Consider the following 18683-nt stretch of genomic DNA (forward strand, 5'->3'; position numbering starts at 1 on the left):
TAGATTTATAAATTGTCAAGGCAAATAAAATTTGCATAAGCTTAATATTTTGTAATACTGAGACAACCTTAGTTCATAATAAACCAAAATAAAATACACTAATAATAAATAAAATGATAGTAGTTTTAAAAGTCTTTTAAAAAGCAGTTATTTCTGTATTTATGGCTTGATTTTATTTAAAGTATATATTCTGTAGAATACATTTGTAATGTAGAGGTTTTAGGCATTTAGCGTTTCCAAAGCTAGAATGATAAATCTAGATTTATAGCTACCACCTCATGTTTTCATTCCATCTGTTTGAACCTGGAAGGAATTCAATATGTCTTTTCATATAAAGCAAAATCAGATTACATGATGCCTGACCTAATTTGGCAAAAGTTCAACCAAAATTATAACTGAAATAAGAGAAATAAGGAACAATAAAATAACAAATATGAGTTAAGTTTGTTGAATAAATTACACCAAAGCAGCTTTTTACTCCACAATGAAATAAAGAAAATCTGTATTTGGGGAAAACAGACTGCTTTATAAAATTGTCAGATTGAATAAAATAATGCATTTCCTTGATTATGTAAATTGTTCAAATAAATTACAGGAATAAAGAGCCTCTATACTATGTATGCATTGCTGAGTTACAAGGTAGCAAAATAATTTTTAGGGTGTACATACTTCTTTTCAGACTACGAAGATTCACTACTTAATATGCTAACTTTTAAACTGACTTCTAATTATTTATGACTGTTTCATTCATATCTGGTCTCCAGATACTTCTTAACTGTTGGGGCTTCTGGGAACCTGTTTTACTTGCTGGAATGGCCTGGTGATTCTAAGACCCCATCTGTTCCTGAATAACTCTTAATTTGTTCAGTGATCATTTATGAGTACCTCAAAGCCATTCTAATAATTAATATCCTTGATTGAGTTTCACAAGGTGCAAAGCATTAAATGGGTGATTTCATTTGTATGATATGGCCAGGGCCTATAAACACAGAAGCAGATATTATATCTTAGAAAAACAGATCAATTCCTTTTCACAATTTACAGAAGAGTTTTAAAGGACACTCAAAACATCCATGCCGTGCCACAATTCAATAGTAGGCTTTTATAAATCACTTATACAGGATTTGGCCTATTGTTTCAACCTCAATGCTTTGCCAATAAAATTAAAGAAATAATTCAAAGAAGTTACTTCCCAGATCTGTCAGATTTACCTAAAAGTGAACTCTTGGCCTAGTATATCAACATATGTATACATGGTTTTGAAAATAAGGAGATATATATGAAAACAATGGGAATGTGATCTGAGATTTTTCAGTCCCACTAAGTTACATATTTAGTTGGGAATTATAGACTTTAGAGCAGATTAGCCAGAATAAATTACCAATACCACCACTTCTGCTTCTATGCTATCAGCATAATCAGTTGGTGCTTAGTTCATACAAATTCTTGATGGCATTTTTTAATGCACATACATGTCTTTTTTTCAGGTACCCTGGTTTTGCTACAGATGCAACTGTTGCCTTACTTGTAGGACTCCTGTTCTTTCTTATCCCAGCTAAGAGATTGACCAAAACTATACCTACAGGAGAAACTGGTTGAGTATTATTTATAATTCTGAATGAATCGGACAGAAGAGCAAAAATACAAAATTCCCTTGGTTTCAGTTAACACGTAGAACAGAAGGAATGGACATGGACACAGCCCCTGGCTTACATCTCCTGTTTATACACTGCAACCCCTATTCAGACAGCACACATCCTCTCCTTATACGAAAGATTATCTTACTTTGCAGAAGCTAGACATAGATTTCCTTATGCACCATGGTTATTTAGGATTCTGCTCTGGGTGATACTATTTGGTCTGCCATGTACCCACTTCCCTGGTCATAATCGGAATTAATCTTACTATTGGCAAACGTAGGAAAAGGAACTTGGAAGTCATACTTCAACATGAGCCCTTGGTAATAAATACTGAGGATCTAAAAAGGTGAGGAGTTTGAAGGGGAAAAGTATTTACAGCCTCACAAGTAGCCTTGGAGAAAATGCAAATCAACCCCACACTTAGCCATAACCTAGTGTCACAGTTGAAAGAAACCACATTCAGTGGGAGCATTCATTGCCGTTATAACACATAGACAAGAAAGTGTGTGTGTTTATGTGCATATACCCATCCTGTCCCCAACACACACACACTTCTTAATCATAGGATCCATCCATGCCTGTGCTTTATACTAGCACAGCGTATTTTGGGTAGTCAGATTCATATGTTGTCAATATGGGAAAATGGTTTAAAATTGTTTGGGGGCTTCCCTGGTGGCGCAGTGGTTGAGAGTCCGCCTGCCGATGCAGGGGACGTGGGTTCGTGCCCCGGACCGGGAGGATCCCGCATGCCGCGGAGCGGCTGGGCCCGTGAGCCATGGCCCCTGGGCCTGCGCATCTGGAGCCTGTGCTCAGCAACGGGAGAGGCCACAACAGTGAGAGGCCCACATATAACAAAAAAAAAAAAAAAAAAAAAAAAAAAAAAAAAAAAAAATTGTTTGGAAATGGCCTAGCAGAGTTGTAGGTTTTGTTGGTTACTCATCCTTTATTTATTTATGTACTTATTTATTTTATTTTATTTTTTATTTATCTGCTGGGATGGAACCGGGAGTCACGCAGTTGGGTTGGCCCACCTGCCTCCTTGAGGCAGAATAAATGACTAATGGGTCACATTTCCAGGACATGATATATGTAAACAGTATAGTGTAGAAATACATGCCTTTTGTTCTTCGCTTGAGACTTTGTTCTTCATGTGTTATAAGGAGGTGTTGTAATAGAGAGCAGTGATTCCTGTGAGACCCTGAGGACTCTGACCATTGCAGTCGAAGCCCTAAGGCCTTGCAGTGGCAAGCGCTATGCTTGGCTTAACTCCTCTGGCTCCCACATCTGAGTCCCCTTCTCAGAAAGAGCCTTGCCCTACCCACCATCCTCTCCCTTCTCATTCTGCAGCTCCTCTTCTCCCTGATAAACTCATTCACACTAGGTTTTTAAATGCCAAATAAGACATAAAATATTCAGTTTTAGATGAGAGGTACATTCAGAGATGTTTGCATTTTGACAGGATATATGGCTTTAATTCGAGCAGGAAATAGAAAAATATCCATCAACAGTGAGGGTAGGTTTGGTTTAGGTTTGGGATAAGGAGACAGGAAGGGGACTTATTAGTAACCTTAAAACCTCACCGTGTAGAAGCTTGCCTGTTACACACAAATGTTAAATGGGCATAATGTGTTCATGGATTATGTTATTTCTAAGCAAATCAATGGAGCTATCAGGACCCAAATATCAAGAGAAAGCCTTATGATTATTGCTTTATGAGCATTTTAAGGGTCTCATGAATAATACATAAATTTTAAAATATGAACTTCAAATTATTTTAAACAGAAATTCTGGTGAATCTATCATGACCCTCCTCATGATCTGAAGAAACAATAAAATATTTAAATAGATATAAGTGAATAATAATTATAATGTTCCACTGATGCTGTTGAACCAATGGCGTATTACAGACATTTCACATAGCAAAGGACAGTATAGCCCAATGCACTTGTGACTCATAGTAGGCAAAGATGTTAGTGGAATGAATGAATAAATGAATGAATGAATAGTATTATATATGACAGTGTTATTTATCTAAATTTATTCTATAATAAAATAGAAAGGATTTTTACAAGTTATGGATTTTTTTTCTTTTTTTATAATATCATGTTCTACCTAGGCCAGGTGGAAATTACTCAAAGTCCAGATCAAGTTTCCTACCTAAGAACAATACAAGAATATTAAAAACTTCTTGTGAGATGGCTATTTAGGATAATAAGCAATGTCATATTGTCATATTTTAAGCAATGTGTAACTGTAGGACTTTTGTTTTTCAGTTGCTTTTGATTACTCTCCACTGATTACTTGGAAAGAATTCCAGTCATTCATGCCCTGGGATATAGCCATTCTTGTTGGTGGAGGGTTTGCCTTGGCAGATGGCTGTGAGGTAATACTCTGTGTCTAAGATAGTTAGCAATTAACTAGGCTGTTTGAAAGAAGAACGCAAAGACAGTCAAGCTTTTGGAATGCTCAACTTCATCCTTTCATTGTAATGATGCAGATTTCAGTAGCCATGCAGTAACTGTACCACACAGATGAGGTAAGTTCAGAGTTCAAGAATTTTTATAAGCATAAAACATCATTGTTTATGATGTTCCAGCACATCAAAAGAAAAAAGAAAATTAGAATTCTAAATCCATGAAATAATATTAGAAGACCAGCTTGGTAAGAAAAATATCTTATATAAAAATCATATATACATATTTTTTTTGTTTATACCTTCACCTTATTTCATGATGAATTTAAGTAGCTCTCAGATGTCTCTGCAGTATATCATGGTCCTAATGTTGCCAAAGAAGAATGAGAAACAATAGTACTTTATCACATTATTTATTACATATTAAATACATTAAAGGTACTTAATACATGCTTATTGAATGAAGTCCAGAAAGAATTTCACATAGCCATGTTTCATATTGTATTGTGTCTAATTGTAGGAAGAAACAAAACCGCCATGAGAAATAAAGTTGGCTATTTCTTTGGCCTGTCATCTATGCAGTTGATATAAAGTAGAAGTCTGGGGAAGCCTTTGTCCCTTGAAATTGCCCTGGTCATTATAGGGTTGCTAGAAGAAAAGTATCTTCTCCAAAAATTCCATGAAAATCCTCTCCTCTTTAACTAATTATTTGGGACTTAGTAGCCTTCTGTGACAGGCTCAAAACTCATGGACATTCCATTTCCTTATTCAGTCATCAAAGTAAAAACGATGGTGAGAGAGATATCATGTCAAGTCCTTCAGTTTCTGAAAAGTTATATTTTTAGACTTTTCAAGACAAATGACTATCTGTTCTGTTCCATTCTTGACAGTCTAAGGGAAGACTGGTTTTTACTTCTGACTTTATTGTCAATTATTCTGTATGATATTTGGATACTGAGTTTTCAGCAATTTAGTAATAGGTGAAAGTATTAGAAATTGTCTCAGTTCTGAGTGCCCCTTACAATGTCATTTTAGGTCTAGATTTGGCTTGCCTCATAGACTGTTCAAATATAAATGATAGAAGACAAATACACTTTTCTACTAGCTCAGTAGTAATGAGATCAGGTTTCTCAGAATAAATAACTTCTATTCCTATGTCTGCTAATTTGAATTGTGAGGAAATCAGAATCAGCAATCCTAGCATTGATGTGAATTTGTTCATCTCTCTTTCCCAGAATATCTGTCACTCAAAGTGGTTTTAAAAGCACTGGCCAGACCCTAGAATAGCAAAATTGAAGGAAATGAAAAGGTGTGGACTTAGTCTGATGCACTAGGCTCTCTCACTGGAAGAATGAGGGAAACCATGGAGGGACTCTGCTGTGAAAATCCTAGCACAAAGAATCAAGTTTCTGTGGGATACCCCAAATCACCCTATTTCTATAGCTGTGGACAACTATTCCAGTAAAAACTGGTTTTACAAAGATTTAGAGACAGTTACTTTTTAAAAATTTTGTTCCAAACTGTAATTAGTTTGGCAAATGCCTAGAACTAGATAACCTTTCTAGTCTGGAACTGTGAGACTGCAGCTCCTAAAGCATTCACCTCATTGCTATTTCCTCTCTCTTAAATGCCCCCTGATTTTGGTTCAACATGACTGAACTCTCACGAACTGATAGTCACCTTCAAAATCTTATCAGTGAACAACTCCTCCTGTCCCATTTTCACACATTCCTCAGAATTTTTCTATTAAGTTAAATATGGAGGACTTAACACTTTGACTCAGGTCTCCACTAAAATGGAAATAGCACAACAAAAAAGTATCAACAAAAAAGTATCAATCTCTAAAGACAAAGAATAAATGACAGGAACAATAACATACAAGAGATACTGATAAAATTTAGAAGATGGAAGAAGATATATGAGGGGTCAATGACTTTGTACAGTAAAGAAGTAGAAAAAGATTCAATCTACGGCCTGCAAAAAAAAAAAAAAGAGCCCAAAAGAAACAAACATGCATCCACAAGATTCTGGAAGAGTTTAGGAATTGGAAGCAGCAGATTAACTGAAAACTAGAGAAAAAACCAGCAATAAAAATGGAAGATTGGGCTTCCCTGGTGGCGCAGTGCTTGAGAGTCCGCCTGCCGATGCAGGAGACGCGGGTTCGTGCCCCGTTTCGGGAAGATCCCACATGCCGCGGAGCGGCTGGGCCCGTGAGCCATGGCCACTGAGCCTGCGCGTCCGGAGCCTGTGCTCCGCAAATGGGAGAGGCCACAACAGTGAGAGGCCCGCATAACGCAAGGAAAAAAAAAAAAAAAAAAAAAAAGGAAGATTGTTTAAAAAGTGTGTAAGGAGGTGTGAGCCTCCAGACACTCCCTCCAGCCCTGAACAAAGAGACAACTGCCCTCTCTCCTCCCTGGTAGAAAATTTAGATTTACTCTGTAAAAAAACGAATCACTGAGACACTGGCTTACAGTTCAGTCACCTATAGTAATGTCTTCCTCTCAACAATCTTCACTTAGACACAAAGAGCTTCCAATCGAGATTTTATTGCCTCCCTTTTAAACATAAATAGGTAGTCCAGGATCACCAGACAGTTGGGAAAGCCTCTGATACAACAACCAGTAATAAAAAATAAGCAAAAAGAGAAAGAATACCAAAAAGACAAGGAAGATGTATAAAGTAAAAGAAAACTTTCAAAATTTTTCATTGATGCTTCAAAGAGATATCAGAAACATTAAAGTCACGAAAGTAAAGCAGAATGTAATTTTTTTTTTTGGAAAAATTCTGTGAACATAGGCTATTTTATTTCCACAGGGGAGGCATTGGAAACTTTTTTAAAAATTTAATTTTTTTATACAGAAGGTTCTTATTAGTTATCTATTTTATGCATATTGGTGTATATATGGCAATCCCAATTCATCCCACCACCACCACCCCCCCACCAGAATGTAATTTTTTTTTTAATGGACTAGACAGAAAATAAGAAAGACTCACTGAAAATAAGAAATAGAACAAAAGGAATTTTTAAATTCAGTAGCAGGGTTAGAAATTGAAGTTTGAACTTATCCTAGAAAATAGAACAAAAAGATGAAGAGAAAATAATATTATTAAAAAATGATAAGAAAATTAAAGTATCAATCCAACAGCTGATCAATAATAGCTTCAGAAAGAGAATGGGGAAAAAAGAAGAAAGAAAATAGAAATAGAAGGCCACTTCCAAAAAATAACACAAGAAATTTCACGGAACCGAGGACTTAGAGATTCTGAACAGAGAGAGCTACTGAGAACCCGGTACCAAACCACCTGATGTAGGATTTTGATATGATCCCAGTGGCTTCCAGAGACGAGGGACAATATGTGGTGTAATCTTTTCCAGCTGTATCTAATCAGATGTAGATAAAATCCATTCTTAAAATATATTTAAAGGTGAATTTGTGCCAATGTGATTTAAATGGTAAATAGTCTTTTTCCATCTAAAAAACAAAACCCAGGGAATTCCATGGTGGTCCAGTGGTTGGGACTCTGCGCTTCCACTGCAGGAGGCACGGGTTCCATCCCTGGTCAGGGAACTAAGATCCCACATGCCTCACGGTGTAGCCAAAAAAATGAATAAATAAAAATAAAAAATAAAAACCCAAAACAAACAAAAAAGTAAGTCAGAACTGCAAATAATATACATAATATCTGGCTATCACATCTGGCGATGTTTTTGTCAACTTCTGATCTGAGGGTATACTGCTTGTAATTAGAGCATTTCTGATGTCCATCCTACTTTGTCATGAGCATACAGATTCACACATGCAGCAGCTCACTGAAATCTCACAAATGGAGGATTTTCCCTTCCATTTGACTATTAATTTGACTGTGGCAGATTTTTCTGTATTATGTACAATGAATCCAAGATCAGAATATTATCCGGCTTCTAAAGAACCCAACTGGAAGCCACAGGAAGTGGAGCAATAATTATTTCGAGTGGTAATTTTTTCAAGTCTAGAATTCTACAAAAGCTAAATATCAAAGCAATGTGAAAAGAAAAGAAAGAGGTTTTCAGACATGCAGAGACTAAAAAAATTTACTTCCCATGCACCAATTAACAGGAAGCTACAGAAGATGTGGTCCTGTGGCCCACCAACACAAAGAAGTTAACAAGAAAGGATTCCCACATCAGAGAGAGGTGAAGGGAATCCATAGTATGCTAGTGAAGAGAAGTCTCTTTATAACAGTAAAGTAGATCTAAAGAGCAACTAGTCCCAATGGAGCAGAAAAAGGGGATACTACAAAATTGATACCTCCATTAGGGAAAATGAGAAAGGACAATTACCTGAAATTTTTATCTACTTGTGAGTAGTTTTCCATTTTTACTGGAGAGTGTACTGGAGAATTACTGATAGATACTTAGAAAACTAAGCAAACAAAAGAATAGGGAAATTATTTCCTGGAAAAACAAACAAACAAAAAGTAAAACAAAAAATTGAAAGCAATCACAGTACACTAAGTGGCTCAGTTGTGAACGATACCCATATAATCATAATGGCAAACTTTAAATACTGATTTAACCAAAAATGTTGACATATGAGTGTAAGGGAATGGAGGGTGGGGACAGGAAATATATGTATGGTGGAAGGTGTTAGAAAGCTGAATTCTATGTATGGTGGAAGGTGTTAGAAAGCTGAATTCTTATGCACGTATTAGGAATCAGTAAATAATGTCTACATTTGAAAATTTAAAAATATGAAAAAGTAGAATTTTGTAAAATAGCTATCAACACATAAACATGATTATAAATAGCTAATATGGATGAAAGTTGTTGCCTCTGGGGAACACAAATGTGGACAGAGGTAGACCAGAAAGGCTGCTCTTTTCTTAAAGCCCTATAGTACTACATGGCTTGTTATACCCACATATATTAATTAGATATAATTAAAATTTAATGGAAAAGATGTGGGAAGACAATTCAAACTTCCTAAAGTTTGGTATATTAAATGTTGGTATATTAAAATGAGAATAATTGAGAACTTTTCCATGTCAAACCCTGTGGTTTCTGTGGTTTGTGGATCTAACAAACCACAGAAAAACATGAAAGATTAAAATTATACTTTAGAAACTGAGTTCTTAGATCAAATAATGCTTTTTAATATATTTAAATGTCTGATTAAATGACTTATTAATGAATACTAAATATCGCAAATTTGTTTTTTTAGGAGTCAGGACTATCTAAATGGATAGGAAATAAATTATCTCCCCTAGGTTCATTACCAGTCTGGCTAATAATTCTGATATCTTCTTTGCTCGTCACATCTTTAACAGAGGTAGCCAGCAATCCAGCTACCATTACCCTCCTTCTTCCAATACTATCTCCATTGGTGAGTATCTCATTTATCCTATTTACACTATTCATTGAAAGAACAGTGTTCTACTTTGTGTGTTCTCATATTGCAGTGTGGAATCATTTGGGTCCCGAATGGTCCCCCTGTAGGTAACGTACAGAGTCGTCCTTATTTGCATTCATGCTTTCTTAGGAGACCTCAACTCAGGAGAACTCTTTTCTTCCATGTTCAAGCAGCATGATCTTAAGTGAACCCTCTACCTTCTTTCTGCCCATATTTTTCATTTGCAGATAAACGGGAGGGTCAGCCCAGATCCTTTCCAGCTCTAGAAGACTTTGGGATTCAGTGCTTCCTGGCAACTTTAGTATTTAGATCTCTAACACTGATACTTCTCCCTCCAGAAGATGTCTTGAATTTTTGAGAAGTGCTTCATATAAGTGATTTGCAAGGGAATAAAAAGCTATGTTTACACTTGCAGGCTTCAGCTTAAATGTCTTAGATGCAATTCCCTACGGCCCAGGGAAGAATTTAAAAAGATAAGTAAGAAGCAGATTTGCAAGGAGAGAGAGGGAAAGACTGTCTCTCTTCCTCTCCATCACTAGCTGGCAATTACAAGAAACAGCTTCAAGTAAAATGTTTTTCTTATTGGGACAGATGAGTTTGGTGAAAGGAAAGCACTTTGGATGAGGAAGAATTGCCCTTCTGGAATTGTTCTGCTACCAGCTCAAGGGGCAGATGTTGGCATTCTTGAGCTGCTTCAAATTAGAGAAGAAATGTAGGCAGGTTATGTTGGTAAAATACAATTTTGGGTTTTTTCTGGGTTTTATTTCTCAACATGGAGCAGTTAAAAAATCATGTGATAAATTAAGAATAGTAGTAATTCTTCTGTGATGATCCCTAAGAAAATTTTAAATTACATATGTCACAGAGGTAGTAAAGTTAATGGAATGATGAGAAGCTTTGGAGCCAGAGGGACCCGAGAACTACGTAAGCTCTACTGCTTGCCAGCTATGTGTTTGGATCAGTTACTTTAACGTTTATGGACCTCAGTTTCTTCATCTGCTATTTGGGACTACAGTTATGATCTTTTAAGGTCGTAGTGAAATTTAAATTATATATATAAATATACGTTACTATGTTATACATTATAATATATGTTAAATTTTACATATATCTTATATATATATATATACGCTTAGCACAGCACTTAGCGCTAGATCAGTAATAAACAGCTGCTGTTTTAATTTTGTTTCTGGAATAAATGATACTTTATTTTCCAAATGAACTGAGCTATAATGCTTAAATGGATGCCAATCACCATATAAACAATGATAAGAGGAAGATACGTTTTCTAAAAAATATTCTTCCAGTTATAACTGCATTTATGTATATATAATTTTATGTCTTTATATATCAATCTGCTTCTGGGAAAGTTTATTATAATAATTTTGCTCACTTTGATGCCTATCTCAAAATTTTACTTAGACTCCTTTTTATCTTTTCCAACAGGCTGAAGCCATTCAAGTCAACCCTCTTTATATTTTGTTACCTTCTACTCTGTGTACTTCATTTGCATTCCTCCTACCAGTAGCAAATCCACCCAATGCTATTGTTTTTTCATATGGCCATCTAAAAGTTACTGACATGGTGAGTGAGCTGAAAGAATGCTATCAAGACCAACAGACGTCATTTCGTGATATCTTGGGTTGTCTATCCTTTTATACGCTAGTCAACTGCTAGGAAATGCATAGCCTGATTACTACTTCTGAAGGTGAGCTCATGACTGGCCATAGAATTGTTTTTAAGAGTGATAACCAGAAGCAAACATGCCATTAATATTTACAGTCACAAATACAGAGCTATTGAATGCATCAGTAATATGCTGGCAGAGGAAGAGAGCAAACAATGTGCTCAACACAATGGCTTAAGCTTACATGTTAAGATCAGGACCCAAGTTGACCTAGGCAAAAGGGTTAATGAAATTCAGCAATCAAGCACTGTGGTTTGCTATCATGAATATTTACAGAACTGACATTTGCTCTGAATAAGATGTTGGGCTCAGTGCTTGACTGATGAAAAGTCATCTTTCTTGTTCTGATTCTAATAGTGGCACCTGAAATAAAACGAAATGAAATGAAGTGAAATGAAATGAAATTAGCACAAGCGAGTAATAATAGAAAATTTAAGTGACAAAACGTGCACATTTCGCCAATTACAAAAGTAGTGGTAGAGAAGGACTAGCTTGAGAATATCCTGCTCTTCTCTCAATCTTGATCACCAGCTTCCGAAACAAACCAAGCAAGACTATAACTAAAGGCAATTCAGTGAGTTTGCTGTGCAAATGCAGTTCCAAGTTAAGCCCCAGGTTCTTTTCTTCCAGACAGATTGCTGTCCCTAAACCCCTGTAATGTAAAAATTCTGGAAATGCCTCTATGCAGAAGTCGTATAATCTCCTTTGGGTAAAGAAAATGAGCATAATATACAATATAAACTGTGCTAGGTATGTGAATGTTAAAAAAAAACAGGATTCTAAAATAAATGAGAGGCTTGCATGGACAGAACATGAGGCCTCTTTAATGTTTATTTTGCCTTGGGGCTCCATGTTTTAATACAGAGAATGCAGAGATAAGCAAGCTTTCTCTGTAAAGAGCCAGAGAGTGAATATTTGAGACTCTGTGGGCTATATGGTCTCTGTCACAACTACTGAATCATGAAAGCAGCCAACAACAACGTGTAAACAAATGGGCAGAATTGTGGTCCCGCAAAACTTTCTTTACAAAAACAGTTTATGGGCAGTAGTTTGCCAACCTCTGTCTTAATAGCTAGAAAACAATTTGAGATTGTTTAGTGCCACCAGAATAATGACATCAGACCTAGAAAAATGGGAACTCTAAGAAAGATGAATGGAAGAGGTATTAAATCTCAATAAGAGAATACTGAAGGCTAAACTAAAAATAATATGGAGTGAATATGAAGGATTCAGTTTTCATATAGTGACCTGAACCTTATTTTCACTGAAATACAAAACAGCAAAACTCAAATCCTGACTTGACATGAAATGGCAGATTTTTAAAGAGATTTTTCTCTAATCAGAATGACTTCAGTATATTCCTAAGAGGAACCTCTCTGAGACTCACAACCTAAATGGCATTTAGTTGGGAATAGATTCTTTTTTGACATGAATGGAAGGACCCCTTGTCTTATGAAACCAATTTGATACTAATCATTTAGGATGCATGTAAATCTGACATATGCCTTCTTCAACAGTATTCCAATTCTCCCATAGGCTGTTTTTGGGTTTTTTGGTTTGTTTGTTTGAGACTGACATTCATGCTCTTTCATATTCAAGGTTAAAGCTGGACTTGGCGTTAATATTGTGGGTGTTGCTGTGGTGATGCTTGGCATGTTTACCTGGATTGTACCCATGTTTGACCTCCACACTTACCCTTCCTGGGCTCCTGCAGTTAGTAATGAGACCATGCCATGACAAGCATGAATGCTCTGACTATCCTGTGGTGGGTTTTGGGAACCACTAAGAATTCACTACAAAATTTGGCTCTAGAAAAGTGACGACACTTAAATTAGTCCTGGTGTAGCTGCTGTAAAACACCCCAAACCTGCTTTGAGATGCAACCAAGACCATCTATGTGCCTTCATGAAGAAGCCCTCACTTGAGATTTTGCTCATGGACCATATGCATCCTGCTTCATCATAAGAATAATTTATAACTTGACCTTCAAGAGATTAGGTCATTTGCTTCATCTTACACTTTGGGTTCAGTGTAACATTTCAAATGTCAATTTGTTATTTCAGAAACTTTCCATGAAGGTAGAAATAGAAAATAAAATATACAAGTTAATTAGCTACTTGTATAAATCATTTCTGTAGTGTTGTCCAAGGGAATTTTCTGAAAAATCAAAGCTGTGGTCATCTGGTAGTGCAAAAGAAAAGTTTAATCTAAATAAAATATACATTCCCTCATTTAAAAAATATTCTAATCAGATTACTCTTGAAATATCCATATAGTATAAAAATTGAAACTTAGGAGCTTCCCTGGTGGCACAGTGGTTGAGAGTCCGCCTGCCGATGCAGGGGACACGGGTTCGTGCCCCGGTCCGGGAAGATCCCACATGCCGCGGAATGGCTGGGCCCGTGAGCCATGGCCGCTGAGCCTGCGCGCATCTGGAGCCTGTGCTCCACAACGGGAGAGGCCACAACAGTGAGAGGCCCGCGTACCGCAAAAAAAACAAAAAACAAAAAAAAATTGAAAGTTAAGTAGTAGTTGCAAAATTATAGCTGAATCCACTAAACAACAGAAAATAGATAAGGATTAATTTCTATTTGACCCTATGGTTAAAGTATTGATAATATAATTCATACTTTTATGATCTTGGTGCACTGAGAAATGTACTTTGTAGAGCTATGGATAAGGCTTGCTATGACTTGCACTATTAGCACGGTATAGTTAGGAAAGAAAGCTAAACAGTATAAAATTATTAACACATTTGTGGATTTTTATAACAGTTTTGCTTAAACGTTTATTTTGTTTCAGAACTACATAATGTCATATATAAAAACAAGAAATTCCGAAATTTAAATGAATTATCACTGTGTATGGAGATACAGAAAAAAGTCATGTAACTCCATTGCATCAACATTGAAATGGAATACCAGAGGGAAAATAAAGAATAAAAAATTGAAACTGTTGATATATTTGCAAAAGAAAAAAATAAATTATTTATGTGCAAACCAAAAAGAAAAAAGAACTGAACATTCAAACAAAAGTAGGAAGAAAACAGTCTCCTAGCATTCAGGATGTTAAACTGTAAGGTCTACTGGCATTCCAAAATTAGACTAAAGGCAAAAAATTGACAAAGACAAAAAATGTATACAGTTAGGAAAATATGGAGAAGTTAAAACAGCAATTCTCATGCTAAAAATAAAATGGAAGACAAGGTTAAAAAACACCTTTAATAGCTTTAATTTTCATAGAGCTCATCAGACCTGGTTTGGTTTTTTTGTGCAAATGACATTATTTATAAAGTTATTCTTGAAAATCAAATATGGTAAAGAGGGTTTTTTAAAGTTATACATTTCTTTAAAAAATTATATATAATAGCCCATGTTTATTATTTGTCTGTTTATTAATTACTCAATGCAAAATTAACCACTTTTTCAAGAAAAAAATGTGTCTATTTAAGCCTGACAATATAATATTGCTGCTTTGTGTATATCATCTATGTTCACCCTGTTCACTTGTTCCCTTCCCTGTCATATGTTGCACATTTATTTATGATCCATAGTATTTATTATATTTCTGCTTTTTTCTAGTCATTCAATTTATCAGTGCTGAATTATGTTATATGATGAATATATTTTCATTATGAAAAAATGAAATGACTTTTCAAATTATAGTAAGTTTTGCTCTCAAGAAAATAATATAAACATTTCAGCTTGAATCATTTTAACAGAATTACTTCCAACAGCTGCCAGCTGAGTGCAGGAAAAATGATACTTTGTTCAAATTTGTTTAAGTGAGCCGTATGGTTCTCTTGTTACATCTTTATGTTTAGTTGATATATCAAAAATGACTTAACTCATCTATTTCACATTTGTCCCATTTACATCAAAGTTCTCAAGCTCTTTTAGTTTGAGAGGTGCATACTGTCTTTGAAAGTTTCCAAAAGACAGCCTAAACAGATGATCAGACAAATCTTTGTCTTCCCACTCTAGGGTAGACAGTGTTTTTGTTCTTATATTGAGTCTTACTTAGAAGTGAACTAGAAATCTTTGTCACTTTAAAACCCTGTATCTTGCTTATGGTTGGATCTTGTCCAGATAATAGGAGCAATTTCACTAAGTGCCTATTTACTGTCTGTTCCTTGCAAGTGCTTACAGGGCTCTGCAGCATATGTGTATCCTTCACTCACCACAACTGCCACTGTATATATCAGCACCTCTAGAATTCAGATTTCCTTCCTTTCAAATGTGTGCACTGTTTTCACCCTACCTGGTCTCCAAGACTTTGTTCTCTCCTTTTTCAGCTTGGGAGGTAGGAAGGTACACTTTTAGCCAGTATTACTAACTAAATTTATTAGCAAAATTTGATAAAACAATATCGTGACACGTGTCTGGACATGTGTACTACATATTATTATATGTCAAAGTTTATTATTAGATATTTTATTATATCTTTGCCATGGCTAAATATTTGATAAGAATCTTTGTGATGACACTTTTGTTCCAAAGTTTTCTTGGTTTAGTTATTGAATGATTATTATCTTTACTTGTGTGTGGATTTTTCCCAATTAAATACTTTTATTTTCATGAGGGAGAGGATTGTACTAGCAATGAAAGAGTAAACCCAAACAAACATTCAGTTTTATTACTGTAATGTAATATAAAAATAAAAATAGTTTAAATTGTTACCCCAGGGCAGCATCAGCCATGTTATTCCCAAACGAAGTATTTTAGTCAAAATAACAATTTACTAGGTAAGTTTTGGTAATGCACTGGGAAATGTCCCCAGGGCAGAGTAAGATCAAATTGGTCCAGGAGTAAATAGTAAAAACAGTACATAAATAAAGTAAAAATTAAAAGGTTTTCCAAACATGAGGACCTTCATTTGTTTAGGAACAAAAAGATGTGGGGTTTGAAAAAAGAAATAAAAGGGCTTTTCTTAATGACAGTATGGTGGTATAGACATTGGAGGCTAGAGGTGGGGGAGATCTTCTTAAGGCCAAATAATAATAAATATTGTATAACATACATTACCATGTAGGCAAAAAAAAAAAAAAAGAAGTCCTTAAGAAGAGAAATATATAGAAGGACCAGCAAATGTCCAGAGACTTAAGCAAGGACTGAAGATAGAAACTGCTAGTCCCTAGAGATATTGAAATTTTCTTTTAGTAAGTACACAGGGTACGAGGGATGGGATACCAAGCTAGGACCCAAGCAAGTTAGGGGTTGAATGGAAAATTACATAGAGTTAGGATCTCCAAGGGCTATACTCTCAGTGAAAATGAGAAAAAAAAAAAAAAACCCCAAAAACCCACCTTGTGGAGGGAAACATCAAGGGAATTTTCACCTATGCACTTGGTGGAGGGGTAAAATCTCCTTTGAAAATTCATAACCATCCAGGTTAGGGGCCTAAAGTCTCAATATCAGTGTGTGTAGGTAACTCAATCTGAAATGTAATTTTAAAACAGTCCTAGGCTGATAATATCCCCAACTACCTGGCCAAAAAAAAGGAACACTTTCTTCAAGTTGGGGCTCAAAGAATTTCTAAGATAATAATCAAAACCCATAAATTCTGCCAAGACATAAAGCATTTTGTGCAAGAGACAACATAAACAGAAGAAATAAAATCTAAAGTGCAAAGTCAACAGATATTCTAATTATTAAATAAAGAATATAAAGTGAAGACTCATAAACCAATGTGATTATATGAGCTCTTAAAAGCAGAAGAGAAAGGCAGAAGAGTCAGGTGGGTGAGATCAGACAGAATGGGAAGTCAGAGAGATTTGAAACATGAGAACTGGATCCCCCAGTGTTGCTGGGTTTGATGATGAAAAGGGTCACAAGCCAGAGAATGCAGGCAGCCTTTAGAAACTGAGAATGACCCTGGTTGAAACCCAGCAAGGAAACAGAGGCCTCAGTCCTACAGCTGCATGGAACTGAATGCAGCCAACAACATAAGCCTAGAAATAGATTGTCCTCAAGAGCCTCCAGTAAGGAATGCAACCCTGCAGACACCTTGATTTTAGTCCAGTGAGACTTGTATTGGACAAATCTGCTAATCTACAGAGCTTTGAGATAATAATAAGTATTGTGGTAGTTTGTTATGGCAACAATAGAAAACAAATACAATGAGGAACTAGAGACCCTGAAAAGTGACCAGAAAGATATGAAAAGGATAGGGAGGGTGGGAGGGAGGGAGGGAGACCCAAGAAGGAGGAGATATGGGGATACATGTATATATATAGCTGATTCACTTTGTTATAAAGCAGAAACTAACACATCATTGTAAAGCAATTATACTCTAATAAAGGTGTTGAAAAAAGATATGAAAAGGTGTCAAATAGAAATTTTAAGTAGAAAAAGTATAATGATTTAAATTTAAAACTTAACAGTTTAAATAGCACTATACAAACTGGAAAAAGTGTGTGAACTTGAAGACACCTTTAAAAAATTATTTAGAATACAACCCAGAGATAGAACTCTGAAGGAGAAGTTAAGAAAAATGCAAGCTACAATGAGAAATGTAGCATATATTTAATCAGAATTCCAAGAGTATATAGTAAAAAGAATGAGGGAGATACAATCATTGAAGATACAATGGGTAACAATTTTCCAGTATTAGTGAAAACAACCAATCAAGATTTTCAGGAAGCATAATGAATCCAAAGCAGGATTTTTAAAAGGGAAATTTGCCCTCACCTACATGACAGTGAAATAGTAGAACACTCAAAAGAAAGAAAAGGTAATAAAGAGAGAGAGAGAAGAAAGATTACATAAAAGGAACTATAATTAGACTAAGGCTACCTTCTCAAGAACAACTGGAAACAGTGAAGAATCTCCAAGTGCTAAAACAAAGAGCTATCAACCTAAAATTGTACATCTAGAAAGTCTATGTTTCAAGAATGAAAGAAAACTAAGGAGTTTTCAAACCAATAAAAACTAAGAGAGTTTACCAATAACCAAAGCTCATAAAGGTACATCTAACGTATGTAACAAAGGAAAGAGAAAAACAATTCAAGACAGAAGTTGTGTGACATGACAAGAAATGGTGAGTAACCAAATTGGTAAACATATGGGTTAAAAAAAACTAGAATTAATACTGAAAAAGCATAAAATAAGTTCAAAGAAAAGTATTCTAACTTAGCTCTCAAGCTTCCACTTTTCTCAACAGTGGAACACTTTAAATCAGTCAATTTAGTCATTTCAGTGTTTTTTCTGATTTCAGAGTTTAACTTAGTCAACATAGGTTTTTGTTTTTTAGATCCCCTCTCTTGTTCCTTTCTTCTTGAGGTTTTTATCTAAGTTCTGTGAACCTTACATATGAAACTTGCACTGGATGAGTGAGATGCATCTGGTCTTTGTGATCAGCAATTGTCCGTGTTGGCTTCCACTAAGATGTACAATCCTCTGAAATGTATGATTCTTATCGGTTTTATCTTTTACTTCTGATTCCAAGATCTATTCATACTCCCTGGCTCATGTATCTCTCATGTCATGCCTAAAATCAACATCTCTTCAATGGAGCCACAAGCCCCACTGACCCACCACTTCAAGGGTGTAGGG

At 35.5% G+C, this 18683-nt stretch overlaps 1 protein-coding gene across 1 annotated transcript in view; it reads left to right on the forward strand.

Moving 5' to 3' along the window:
* The window catches only part of SLC13A1 (solute carrier family 13 member 1), a 108056-nt gene that overhangs the window by 65206 nt on the left and 24167 nt on the right, over positions 1 to 18683 (forward strand). The window contains exons 11-15 of the mRNA XM_007471291.1: positions 1488 to 1594; positions 3914 to 4023; positions 9255 to 9416; positions 10890 to 11027; positions 12730 to 12895. Coding sequence (XP_007471353.1) covers positions 1488 to 1594; positions 3914 to 4023; positions 9255 to 9416; positions 10890 to 11027; positions 12730 to 12867 — 655 coding nt within the window. The 3' untranslated portion in view covers positions 12868 to 12895. The remainder of the gene's footprint in view (positions 1 to 1487; positions 1595 to 3913; positions 4024 to 9254; positions 9417 to 10889; positions 11028 to 12729; positions 12896 to 18683) is intronic.

This window comes from Lipotes vexillifer, unplaced genomic scaffold (assembly GCF_000442215.2).
Source record: "Lipotes vexillifer unplaced genomic scaffold, Lipotes_vexillifer_v1.1 scaffold618, whole genome shotgun sequence".
Taxonomy (NCBI): Eukaryota; Metazoa; Chordata; class Mammalia; order Artiodactyla; family Lipotidae; genus Lipotes; species Lipotes vexillifer.